Genomic DNA, 14,007 nt, shown 5'->3' on the forward strand with positions numbered 1-14,007 from the left:
TTTTGCCAGCGAAAAAATGCTGTTCCTGAGCTAGGAACATTTTATGACTAAAACCACTCTTGCCTACTCTTCTCGTTGATACGTAGACGGGTTAAAGGGTAATCAACAAGCTGGACGGGAAGGCTGTTTTTGTGTGTACTTTACCTTTTATCTTCCATTTTTTACTTTGGTTCGTTGCAAGCAATCTATTGTCGCTTGTAGCGTATCACCTAATGACATCCTGCTTGCACACTTAAAGTACCATATGGAGTTTGGCGCATTATAATGTGACAACACGCAACCTGATAATATACGCGTGTTTCAGCTTCATATAATTGGGCTCCTTTTCCTACTACGATGGCTGCACGTGTGCGCTTATATTGTGTAAATATTGCTGATGAGTCCAGTCGTCTATTCCCAGGTTATGGTTTAAAGAAATCGTTAAGATTTTACCTAATATAATGTGCTCTCCATTCCCTATTGAAACAAATTATTCAAAAGATTGAAAAATTATTGATTCGTTTTGAAATTTTGATCCGCCATAGTTAACACTTGTGGAATTGCACGTTTACAAAATATCCATTACCAGTTCAAGCTACATTTACAAATTTTTGTGTTTTCCTATTGGACTTTCAAATTTGGTTTACTTTCATAAATATCCTGTTAAAACGCAACATATCAATGGTGGGGCTCAAGTTGCCAACCTCCTACTAGTGAGTCCTGGTAATTAATTCTTGCAATCAAGCGAATGATAACAAACCGAGACAGCAATCGTAGCTCAATTTTTGTGCAAGGACTTTTTTTTTTCAGTTACCTATAAAATGGCTTGCGATTGAGTGCATCACTGAGCGAAAATTTTCCCATCTCTCGGATGTTTGGGCTTACGGCGTAACCTGCTGGGAATTATTGACATACGGCGCAAGGCCATACGAGGTAAATGGTGGTTCCAATGTTCTTTTCATCTTAACCTTAAACTAACAAAAACCTGTTTAAATTTTGTCACTAAAAACAGGTATCGTGCAATCGTCCTGCCTATCATCATCATAATCAGTTCAATATGATCATCTTTATTCGAAAGATAGTAAATAGCATGTGCTCATTGTGCTGTCAAAGACGAAACGTGTTTAATCTATTTGATTTTGCTACTGTTAACTTCACTTGAGCATTGGACGCTAGACATTCTTTCAACCAGTTCTTTTTTGTCTGACCAATGTAATTTTAATGTGAAATCGATCAAACCTGATCTATCGCAGGGTGTCAGGGCTGTTGAAATCTTATCCCTGCTTGAAAGAGGAGAACGTCTCCCTCAACCGCCGACTGCAACCATTGACATTTACATGCTGCTGGTTAAATGTAAGTACAAACCCACTGAAGTTTTTTTTCTATCAACCAGTAAACTCCGTCCGTTTTACGTCGATCTGACGTCAGGTTGCATTTGTGCAAAAATGACGAATTTTGTTTGCTCACAGTAGCATAATGGAATTTCCCTAAAGGGGATATTGGAAAAAACTAATAAAAAAAAACTTTCAAGTGTAATCGAAGCCGCAACAGACGGTTCTGCAAAGCAATTGTTGAATCAGCTGCCATACTGCTACAAAGCATACCATGCGGTATTGTCATAATATAGGCCACGGCAATGTTGTAGTGCTTGTCATACACTTGTTAACTAACTAGAAAACAATAATGAAAAGACGAACAACTTGCTGTTATGCTTGAATTTGCAAGACATCCAGTTGAATCAACTCCAGGCAGAAAAACAGTTCTTTTTCACATGGTTTTAACGTCTGCATGAAAAGGCTAGTTTGTTGTCTGAGATGACTTTCCTATGAATGAATGTATTCAACAACCAATTTGCTCATTGTTCAGCATTTAACAGCATTCACTGAAATGCCTGTAGACAAGGCCGAACAAAAATAGCGATACCAGCTTGTGACATAATCATTCTAAGCGCAGTTTTTCAAGCTATTTTTTGTGGTCACGTTTAGAAGTGCATAGCCGCTCTGCAATTTATATCCGCAATTTTCCACTTAAGGTATTCATATGTTGGTGTGCTTTGTTTTGGAAAGCAGTCTTCATTCCAAAACGTCGAACTCAGCATTTTTTTCCGCGCGTTGTCCGATCAACTTTGTCACAACAAACGTCATCTTTCGCGATTGAGTTACATCGATAACTTTTGCACTGTGTTCGTGAGAGGCGACACGGTTCCGTGTGTTGTAGGTTTTAAGCTCACCACATCGCAGCATAGGAAAAAGGTCTTCCTTTTGATTATGGCGGCGTAGAACCTATAAGAACATCATTTCCTTCTGTGTATCGTCTTCACTATCTGTGGCCCGAAAATCGAAATCGAAATTTTTTACCAGAGATGTTGCCATCAGAATGTGTACTTTCTTCCACTGCTATGAAACGGAAAGTTTGTCCATATTGAACGTTATTATGGGAGATTCCACGGAAGCAATTCTTTTTTTTTATCATACTTAGCATCGACTTGACAAAAGTTCCATTACGTGTAACACATCACCAACTTTACAAAAAATAATTGACGCTAGTTTGTATAATACTGTTGATATAACGTTTGAGATTCGTTATTTCAAATGTTTTTCGTAAAATTTTAAAAGCAAATTAAATCCTGATGAAAGTGATTTTGTTCCGAGTCATCGTCTCCAACTTTTTTGATTTTTTTTTTCCGTTTCAGGTTGGATGGTAGACCGCATGTGCCGACCCCCCTTCTCTGAGCTTGTATCTGAATTCAGCAGAATGGTCACTGATCCGAAGCGATACGTCGTCATGAAGGTAAGTGTTGCCTTGCTTTGCTGTCACATTTAATCCAACCATTGGTGCAATCTTTGTAAGTTACAGAATAAAACCTAAAATAACAAAATGGCTGTCCAGCTCGTCCAATCAATGACTTCTGCAATAAATTTTACTGTAAAATGAAAAGTATTTTCAAACGGATTCGCAATCAAAAGCTCACAAATACAGCAGAAAATCTTAATATCTGCCGTAAGCACTGCCCTATTGGTGAGTACTCCACTGGTAGCAATGTGACGATACTATCTTTAATATTCTATTAATATTTCACCCGAAAGCAACGCTTAGTGTAAGTTAAACAGCTTCTGCTAGATTCACTTGCCAGCTGCACTATTTCTGGTGGAATAATGCATTAAACGAAGTATCGTGTTGCTCAGTATCGATAGTTTGTAGAGCGACAGTTAAAGCTTTTCGTTTTCCCATCCATGTCACTTTCATGTATAAACTGCTCAATGTTTCATTTACAACTATCGACTAAATAAAGTAAAAAAAGTTCACGCATTTGTAAATCATGGTTTGTGCACTGCCAGCCAGTCTTGAAAAGAAAAGTCTAATCCACAAAGATAACATGTAAAGGACGTTGGTTTGACGTTTGAACACGTTGAACAAGCGTCAAATGATCAAAAGTGATGGATCACGATGGTCGGCATCCTCATGTCTTGCTGGCAAGATCTCGAACGGGGCCCGATGACGTCATATCCGCAATTCGTCTGAGAAACTATTCAACGACCCATGCTTGCAAATCAGTTCTATTTTGACATTGATTCAACGTTTGCAAGCGTTGAATCAATGTCAAAAAGAACTGATTAGCTTACTGGGGATCTGCAAGTAACTGATATTCCAGATAAGCATGTTTTTTCTCTTTGGTTACCTTGCACGTAGCGGATGCCTTCCCAGAAAGCGATCAAACGTTTTTACGTTGATTTGCTGTCTGAGTTAGAAACGATATCAGTTGATATAAGGCTTCTGGTTATCTCTGCTATCTGTTATTCTTATCCACAGAACCACTTTTGCTTGCGACCTACACAAAAAATACAGCGCGTTTAAAGGTACGCCACATGCGACATGCATTCCGTGCTCTATTTGAATAAGAAAATGATGAAACCACATGAAACTGCAATCGATTGTCCTGTTACGTTTCGCTTCGCTTATTTTTAACCCTATCTCTTCCAGGATGATCCTAGCCACTGCTTGTTGAGTCCCAACCCAACAGATGAGGACCGCTTCTTCCGACAGCTTCTGGAAGATGAGAAGATTGATGACGCTATAATGGCGGACGAACCTGACCAATATCTTTTACGACCTGAAAATAACGGACAGGTGAGAAAATCAATATGCCTTTGGAGAAACTGCTGATTTTCTTTTCTGACTTTCGTGCACCAAAAATAGTGCTGAGCAGTGTGACTTTTTGTTAGTTTTTATTCTACTATAGGTATAATTGATATTTTTAATTGTTAATCACACTCTCTCTTTGTTGCATTTTTTTGACGCTGTAGTTGTAGAAATGTTGTAGCATTTAGTAGCAACAGATTTGTGGCGAACTTAGAATTTGGTTTAAAAATTTTTTACGCAATAGTCTGACTTTTTTATACTTGGTATTTTGACAATAATTTTTTAGTTTGTTTCGGTTTTGTCTTTTGTTGATTGGCCAAGTAGACATCGCTTGTTTCCATCATTTGAGGCAATAAGTCGGTAACGGCTGACGCGAAACGTTGGCATTGAAAAGGTGGTCATCGTAGGAAACTTTTACTTCAGCCAGCAAACCATCCCTTTTACATTGATTGAACGTTTGCGACGTTGATTCAATCGAAACAACGATTGAATTCACGCTGTCTTCTGATGTGCGCCGTTAACACCAATCTTAAACATTTCCGTTCATTCAAAACACTTTTTAATCTCCCCAATGTTGCCAAACGTCACACGTTTTTCTTTGACTCACTGAAACTTCCGACCGGATGTAAACTCAGGTCATCTTGATTCAATGCAATCTCACGTTTGACAAGATTGTTTCTTTTTTCTTTTGAAAGGCGCCAAAACCATATATTTCAAATACGTTCTTTTCCACCAATTTAAGGTGTACAGACGTCGAATCGGTGTAAAAAGCGAACTGATTTGTTGGCTGAATAAGTCATTGCTCTATAGTACTCACGAATGCCATGCGTACCCCATTGGCGACTCATACAGCATCCTGTGTCTTTTCCCTTTTGTAGCGTTTTGTGACCAATTTAAGTCATTTACTTTGTCATATCTTTTGTTGCATGCTTGCAGCTTAGCCCTATCACGACATTGCTGACAAAATGGAAATTTTGAAGCTGTTGTTCTTTCAATTCTTTTTCCATTTTTTAAAATGCCAACTCAGTCAAAATGCGTCAATTTTCATATCAGCATTATGCACAATGCCTACTCGAAAAAACCACATTTTACGTCATGATTCAAAAAACAATTTTGAAAATACTTTGAAAGCTTTACCTGATCCACCATGCTTTGCTACGTAGAACTTTGTTTTGTAGGTTTTCATATAAATGCAATGCGCAATTGCGCATTATTATGTTACTGTTCTTATAAAGTCACCCCAGTAGCAATGAGCAACCGCTATTTTGTACGTGTTTGCAACGTTTTCAAACGTTGATGTAATCGTAAAAGCACAGACCCAGACAGCAAAACCCATCACTTTTACATTGATCCAACGTCTGCGACGTCTGCAAACGTTGAATCAATATAAAAATGACGGATTTTTCCGTCTGAGGGGTGAACAACAATAATTTATTCGATGACGTAGTTGATTTCATTAAGCATTTCTTCATATGTTCTGTGTTCTTTTAATTTGTGTTCCTCATTTTCAATTACAATAGTATGAGAGATACACTCCAATGTCTCGGAAAGCATCACAGGTACTTGCTTTAATTGGTAAATGTTAGGTGCTGCCAAATTAACACATTCAGAAGCGGTCACATATTATGGGCTGTGTCTGCAATGTTGCTTCGGCTGTTTCAACTTCAATACAAAGTATGTTTGCACCATAATAAAAATTAACTTTTTCTACATCAAAAAGGTAATCTATAAATGGAATTTATTATTCAAATGCATCCCTTTTCTTTCAAATTTGTTGGATTTTAGTCGGAGAAGTAAATCTTTTTTTAATCAAAACGATGTTAAAAAGACAACTTTACCGCGCTGGACACCTTTATTATATATCAATCATCCAGCAAGAAAGTCACATCTTTTTGCATCGAAACAAATGTAAAAAAAAAGAATGATTTGCTGGCTGGGTTGAGCTATGGCAACTCAACTGTAAGAAACCCTTTCCTGTATATACTTGCAGTGTAAAATGTAGTTTCCAAATCTTTCCCAAGCAAAGTTTCAAATTTGGCAAGATCTTATTCCTCCACTCGGTGTTTAGGTTATGAAATATGCATGAAGCTTCGGCTTATTAGCCTTAAATCACGCCACGTAATTGTGCATGATGGCGGTTTGATCAATAAAACATACACGAGAAGTTGGGTTGATGGCAGTTTGAAAGGTTTGATCAATAAAACGTACACGAGAAGTTGGGTTGAAACTTAATGCCGTATCGTTTCGCTCAAGTTTATTTCTTGCTCATAAATAATTAAGTAATAATAACCTGCAGCTCTCCGCAGCGCTCTTATAGTTTTATCTTAAGCACATGCTGCAGAGACAAGAATGTCAAAATAATTTAACTGACTGCACGTGGCTCGTGCGGCTTGAAAACGAAACATCCGTTCAACGCTATCGTGTGAAAGCAACCGGTGTAGGTTTCACACGAAGTTTCGAATGTTACAACTGTCTGCTTTGCCTTGTCGGCACCACCTTGAAATTACCAACCGGTTCTCGCACCCCCTCCTAGGATTGGCTGAAAAGTAATAGTCCCCTACAGTTCAAAATTTTTTGTTGAAACCTGGTAAAACAACTTTGCTTGTTACGTCATATTATAACAAACTTTGATAATTCAGCATCCCCGCACCGCCTAGGCACAGGTCTCGCACCCCTTAGTGGTGCGTGCACCCCTAAGCGGTGCAGTTAAGAACCCCTGGCTTAGGCCGTAAGAGTTGAAAATTTCCAACAATTTGTTGGTGAATCTTGACCGTAATTGTTTTGAGTGTTTTCTTATCCTGAAAATCTAGTAATTTTACATGATCGGTTAGTCTTGATTTTTTTTCTCGCGTATTTCAACATTTTTCTTTACATTTTTTATCACAATCTTCCACCGCAATCTGCACAGGAAGTGGATTTGTGGGCGGTGAAAATTTGTCACGAAAATTATTGTTCTATCTTTCGGGATTTTTCCAAATCTCAACTAAAGCATTGCGGATGTAACGACATTACTGTCGGTATCTTAATTGCTTTTTTAACAAAAAATAACAGCAGTATGTGTTTGATCGATGCATACACATTACACAGTTTTATTCTTGAAAAAAAAAAATTCTCTACCGTATTATTGCATGGAAATGTTGGTGGGTCTTAACCTTCTAATCGAACTGTTGAGTGAATCTACAATTTGCTCTTCGGAGACATAACCTTAAAAAAGATTCTGCTCGAACCTAACAATTTTACATGATTACTGCTGCAGTAGTTCACTTAGTTGAACCTGTCTAAGTTATCCACTGTTGTAATAATGGAGTAGGCTACTTTGCTTTGTTTTGGTTCTTGTACTTTTTGCCTGTAATAAATCAACGTCTTGATTATTCCAATCCTCCACGACACGCACTGCAGCAGACCCAGCTTACCAAAATAATAATTTTGGGTGCAAATGTGTGTCATTTATTTATTGCTTTTTCCTCAGAAAGACCTCATCTAATTTAGCTGGATCAAAAGACATGTAGTCTTTTTTCATTTGCTGCAGACTTTCATCCTTTATCGATGTAAGCCATTTATCGATTTAAACTCAAGCTTTTTTCAGCCTATGTATGCCAACCAAGCGGCTGTAACCAGCCTTCAAAACAGTCATCCTCCCACCAGTGGTCCGGAACGATTGTTCTCTCGGAGCACACCATCCGCGAACGTTGATCCCCAGGTCGCCTCGTCCACATCCACAGACAGACCACGTGACAACGAGATGGACACAATGCTTCGTGGAAACTCCAACTTTGACCAAGATGACGTGTTTGCAGACACGGGAAGTGCAGCGAAAAGTTTCAACCGCAATGATTTACTGGGTGAGTTATTTCTCTGGGTTGTGACGGGATAAAATCTATACTTGAGCCACTTCTGCATGTTGCTCGGCACATTCTGTTCGTATCGCATAAAATCAGACAAGTCGCTCTATTTTGATGTCCGTTTTTGTGTGTCACGTAACTCACGTTATTATCTGCATAGCCGAGTGGTGAGAGCCCTTTTACAACGTCAGAAAGGGCGCCCGTTCAGCACTGCTTAATAGCATACAGCTGTGTCTTTGGCTGACCACTTAATGGCATGTCTGAAAATGGACACGAAGATTGGCTTTCTTACCTTTCCGTTTACTATATCTTCAGCCACAGGGCAAAAGCATGAAGACAAATTTAGAAAAGAAAAAAAAAACAATATCTCTTTTTTTTGGCACTGATGTCTCTGAGCTAACTGAGTTACTTTCTACGCGCAGCAGAAAGCAACAACAGAAAGGACTCCGAAGAAACGCAGCGATACACGGAAGACCCCACAAATCCCAGGACGAACCGTAAGCGAGAGCATATAGAAACACTGCAATAACGTTGTTTTATCTGCTACCACACGTTGATGCTACGTGTTACTGTTAGTGTTACAACACTGTTGTCATCAGCAATACGTATTTTTTTATAACTAATTTCTTCTATCATCTTAAAAAAATAATTAATCGATTAATTGCTTCATCAATTCCAGATGGAATTATCTGGCGCCAGTTTTCGAGATATAAAGAGCCATTTATCGATTTTTACGAAAATTTCCCTAATCCATTTATTTGCTGGAACAGAAATTCAAGGACTCTCTTGTTTATGGGATATGTCAATTTTCAAGGGTATTATTTTTTTTAATATTCAGACCTTAAGAAACATTCGCAACAAGATGGCGAGCGGTCACAGATGTACGATGAAGAGCAATACCTTCTTCCAGCTCCTAACAAAGCACCAGGTAGTATTGCTATGCAAACACTTATCAAACCAACGACCTGTCAATTACGTTATTTGAGGATAAAGCTAAAGAAAAAGTTTTTATTAGATAGAGACATAAATTTTGCGCAAGATTTAAATACGATCGAAACTAAATCAGTGATTCATTTTTTTCTTTCTGTGTCATTTAATAGCTTGCAACTTCATAGAAAGAGTTTTTTTTTCTGAATCAGTTCGATTTTTTATGTTTAGCATTAAGCCTTCGTTTATTTCCATCCAGAATAATAAGCTTGTGTTGTAAAACAAAGTATATTTTTGTACTTGTCGACGTCATAAAGTGCTTGAATTACGTCATACTCAATTTTAATTTCAAAAATCTGTTATCATACATGATTGTCACACGGGCATGCGCATGGTTACTAGATATATTTTTGTTGTGGTTGATCTTTCCCTAGTTTTACAAGGAAATAGGATTGTCAACCGCGCTATCTTTCCCTTGAAACAACGTTCATTCTTCATAACTTTGAACAGTTGTTGCTTGATTCTGTGTGCAACTGTGCATGTGTGTGTACTGTGTAGTCAGTCAATGTGTGTGTGTATTCCAGAAATAGGATGATGCAGCCGTTGTAAATAAATGTGCTCGGTGAGTCATGGCAGAGTCGGTAACAAGAACAGTAAAAACTGAACGTTATGCGCTACTGAAAAAGTTTTCTTGCCAAGGCAAGCATCAGGCACAAGGTATTCAAATAAAATAGAAGATAAACTAAACTTGCAAAACTCAATCGAAGCTCATTTAAATAGAATCTAATTGAAAAGTTTGCGTCTAATGAATGTTTTGGCAAGAAACTGCAGGTGACACATAACTCTTGTTCCCAGTTTTTACGTGTGTGAGACTGTGTGTTGGTAAAATTGCAAAAGTCAAACTACAAAAGTCTTTTTCTGGAACTTTTGTTGCTGAAAACGCATTAAAATGTTGATTTTCTTCATTCAGTATATTTTAAGCACATGCTGTGAAGAAGTATCCTTAATTCATCTTCACCGAATCGGTTGCAAGCAGTCACGAAACACGTCGTTTTCTGGTCAGAAAACGACATAGTGACGTGATTGATCATTATTTGTTGGTGTCACCTTGTAATTGGAATGAACTGCACCTGCATCTGCATGACTCAATTCATTTTCTTTTTCCTGTCTTCTCTAATTCAGTTTACCTTGATCCCGAAGGAGATCTTCATCCCACCGTGGACCAGTCTGTGTCCTTGATCAATGACACCTACGTTGACAGCCCCCCGTCCAGCGGGGTCCCTTCGCAAAGCCCTGAACAGGACTACGGCCATCTGGCGTCTTACCTGACCCAACCCGAGAATGATTACGTGAACACCGCCGGTGAAGAGAACCATAACCATCCTACTGTGTTTGCAAACGAGGAATACATGGCCACCGACAGCGGCATCGGCGAAGACTCTCAGTCCCTTCTTTCCCGCGGAAACACGGGTAATCGCGGACAACGGAAAGAATCGTCCCGGTCTTCGGGCGGCGACAACCAGCGGTACAATGATCCTAATATACAATTCCGGCCCAATCAAACGCCTCAAAATGGCCTCCCCGGCCATGGAGACAAACTGTTGTCGACCTCATCTGACGGCTCGTCGGCAAGTCGGTCGCCTAAGACAGCTCTCAACAATCCTGAGTACATGTTTCTGAACACTACGTCATCGAATAACACAACGCAGTCAGAAAGGACTAGTCCTAACGAAAAGGTATGATAGCGAAAAGCGAACCAGTTTGTTACGTGCCATTTTTACGTTTCACAGACTACACGCGTTTTGTGTTCCCAACGCAATGCTTTGCAGCGTTACTGTTACCGCAATTGCGGTATGTTTTCGCGATCTCTATTACTTCCATTTATGAAGTCGTCACAAAGTTGGGTTGTTTTTCGCAAGTTGATTTCATAGTGTACAACAGCACGGAATTTTAGTTCTTTTTCTTTTGGAGTCGCTCGTTTTTATGTAAATAGTACCAACAGGCTACGACCCAGTCGGCAATCCAGTCATTTTTTCATTGATTGTAGCCTGGAGATATTGCCCCCGAACTATTTTCCAATTTTCGGTTATTCGTCGGAGCTTCTAATAGTGTTATGCCTTTTGTGTAGATACAATAACGCATCCATTTTTGCGTACAACAAAGTTTAAGTTGTTGCCAGTATAGTTTATATCACAAAATTCGATCACTTTCACGTTTGTTTTCATCATGACACGTTCATATTATGTAACAGCGCCTATTATATATCTGATCATAATAATGAAAGCATTTTGTTCCTAATTTTTGCGAAACGATGCAACACAGAAATAACAACCCAATTACATAATCAATCTTTTGTCCAATAATTTATAGTTTACTGGCGTTAGATTTATGTACAAATGAAACAGCTATAAGTTCTAGAAGACTTGTGGATTTGGTGTTGAATTTGAAAGACAATTGGAGTGAATTCCGGGCTGGTTTAGCTGACTTCTTTGGTCCTAATCTGTACGTCCCAATTACGATCTTGAGTGCGCTTTTTAAATCATGGTGAGAATATCACTGAAGATTTTAAACGGCAAATCAACGGCATTAAAATTTTCTGCTCTTAGCATTTATGGTTCCCATTGTGATCGAATTTTTTTGCGATTCTTTCTCTAAATACCATAACTGCGTGTGCACATAACTTTCTGAAATCGTCATTTTTGAAATGAATCTTTTGTCTATTTTCAAGTTCATTAAACCATGAATTTGTGTATATTTTTTGTAAGATCACACCACAGATGAAATGCATCTTTGTTTCACAATTAAGGTCAGGTGTCACCCATTTTTGTTTTTAATTAAATAGTACCATATCACTTAATTTAGCCAAGTGTTTCATTGTCGTATATTATCACCAATCGTTGATCTCTACTTAAAATGAACTTAAAAAGTGAAATAGATCAATTTACTGAAGTGAAATTATCATATTTTATTCTACTTTTTTCAATTAGAAATGTCGGTTGAAAGATTTTTTTCACCCGAAGTTTTTAGTTTGAAATAATCGATTTTTCTCCACATAAAAACATTTTATAGCAATGTATTCTTCAACATCACGAATTTATTTTCTAGTCAATTATAAATGAGGAAACGTGACAGAACCAAGGCCAACCTCCAGTTAATTGCTACTCTCGTTGCCAACCCTGAATTTTAATGCTTAAAAAGTTTAATTCTTTATCAAAATTATTTGCTTTTCTAGCAGTGGCCGCAGTGTTTACTCGATGAATTAGAAAGTAAACATAACGTACATTAATTTCTAAAAAAATTAAGAATATTTTTATCGCTGAGAAATACATTCGCTGGTTTGCTTGTGATAAATCGTTTATATTTAGTCTATCTTTCTTTTTGTTGCCTAAAATTTCAAAGTTTTTGTTGACGGAAATCATTACAAGGAAGGTTCGTTGAGCAAGCTGTCCATAAATCAAGATAATCATTGATAAAAAAGTTATCATTTTGCTTTGTGGCTTTTAGCAGCTTCATCTTACCAGTGAATGTATCTTTTGTACAAAACGAAGATTGATTCTTACGTAGGCTAGTTTTTTTCGAACTTAACTTTTTCGTTTCTGACGTTATTTTTCATGAATTGTGTTGTTAGCTGACTTTATTCGATGGAGCAAACGGATCGGTCAACCAATGGCAGCCTGCTTTGATTATTTCTATAGTTACAATTGTTATGACATGAGCTGTTTATAAGTGAATCAATGTCACCTTTTTCTTTTGTTTATTTTGTTGTCGACTTGTGAAGGTGTTTCACTTCTTGCATATGACGTCGTTCAACGGGCAAAGAAGTTTTCGTTTTTACTGTAAATCGCGAGGAAAGAAGTGTCGATGCCTGATTGTTGTAAACGCGGTGAACCAAATTGACTTGGAAAGTGAATTTTACTTTGTTGATGCAGTGCAACGAAAATGATCAAGTTGTTTTGAGAGAAATCTTTATTCAAATCAGGTAATATCACAGGAAATATAGATTCCTTATGGAATGTTTGCTTGTCAAAAAAAGATGAGATTTTTAGATGCATGTATTTGTAGCTAGTTTGTGATGTCTAATCTAAGTTAGCACGAGTCAGAAGTTTGAGCAAAAGTTAACATCATGACTGTTCAAAGAATAATATGGACCCGGTGCCCACAAGAACCCTGGACCTCTCTCCCAAGGCAATCTAAAAGAAAATGATAGAAAGATTTCTGGCCGGTTCAAAAGTAGGCTACCCTCTGGAAGTTAGTTAACAGCCTAGTAGCCTAAGCACTGGCAGATTTGCCATCACTGCCTGCAACGAAATCAGGGATTTCTTTTTATTAATTTTTGATAAAATTTAGAGAAACATTAAATTAACTCGTTGATCATAGATTTTTGGTCATACTATCACATAGGCTACAACATATCGGCAGCCGTGGCCGAGTGGTTAGCGCGTTGGGCTCGCAGTCGAGAGCCTGCATGTTCGACTCCAGCCACCCGCACTTACTGTTGTTTCTCTGGGCAAGAAACTTAACGATAATTGCCTCTACCTAGTGATCGATTTCGAGTAATGGGTAGTAGGCTACCAAATTTAAGTCATAAGTAAAGTAGACAACCGGAAACAGACATTGCCGTCGGCTGCAACGTGGGTCAGGTGTACGTCGGAAGGCGTACACCGATGCATAGCGCTCAAGTCCGCTTTCCCGCAATGCAGGATAAAGATAAACAAAATATCTGTGTCATCAATAATTAAAATAAGTGCGTCCTACGAAAAAAAATGCGAGCACTTGGTTCAATTAAAGCTTTCACGAGTACCGGTAGCGTAATCACTAGGGCCATTTTTATACGACCTTAAAAAATCAATAATATGACTTTATTTTTTGGAAAATATGACTTTATGTGAAAATCGTTTATTTTTACATGCGAACAACGTCACTCACGGAACTAAAGAGTAAAACATAATAGTAATACACATCCATTTTTATTTTAAACCACTGTTGTAGTACAGTTTCATGTAGTGTGGAATGTTAGAGTCTTTGAAGTTACGATTTGGACGTAAAAATGACTAGTAAGGAAAATGAGCGCTCCACAGACACTTCTGCAGTTTTGCATAAAGCGCTGGTGAAATGTCTT

The 14,007-nt window shown here is 38.1% G+C and overlaps 1 protein-coding gene across 4 annotated transcripts in view; it reads left to right on the forward strand.

Annotated features, from left to right (window-relative positions):
* LOC145764649 (epidermal growth factor receptor-like) overlaps nt 1–12,892 on the forward strand; it is a 46,149-nt gene extending 33,257 nt beyond the window's left edge. For 2 of the 4 annotated variants that reach the window (XM_082576289.1, XM_082576287.1), the window contains exons 24-31: nt 790–912; nt 1,233–1,332; nt 2,672–2,769; nt 3,961–4,107; nt 7,706–7,961; nt 8,384–8,458; nt 8,800–8,889; nt 10,071–12,892. In XM_082576289.1, coding sequence (XP_082432415.1) covers nt 790–912; nt 1,233–1,332; nt 2,672–2,769; nt 3,961–4,107; nt 7,706–7,961; nt 8,384–8,458; nt 8,800–8,889; nt 10,071–10,630 — 1,449 coding nt within the window. In that variant the 3' untranslated portion in view covers nt 10,631–12,892. The remainder of the gene's footprint in view (nt 1–789; nt 913–1,232; nt 1,333–2,671; nt 2,770–3,960; nt 4,108–7,705; nt 7,962–8,383; nt 8,459–8,799; nt 8,890–10,070) is intronic. The other 2 variants (XM_082576290.1, XM_082576288.1) reach the window with 2 other exon arrangements.
* Nucleotides 12,893–14,007: the final 1,115 nt, after the last annotated feature.

This window comes from Aplidium turbinatum, chromosome 2 (genome assembly GCF_918807975.1).
Source record: "Aplidium turbinatum chromosome 2, kaAplTurb1.1, whole genome shotgun sequence".
In the NCBI taxonomy this organism is placed as follows: Eukaryota; Metazoa; Chordata; class Ascidiacea; order Aplousobranchia; family Polyclinidae; genus Aplidium; species Aplidium turbinatum.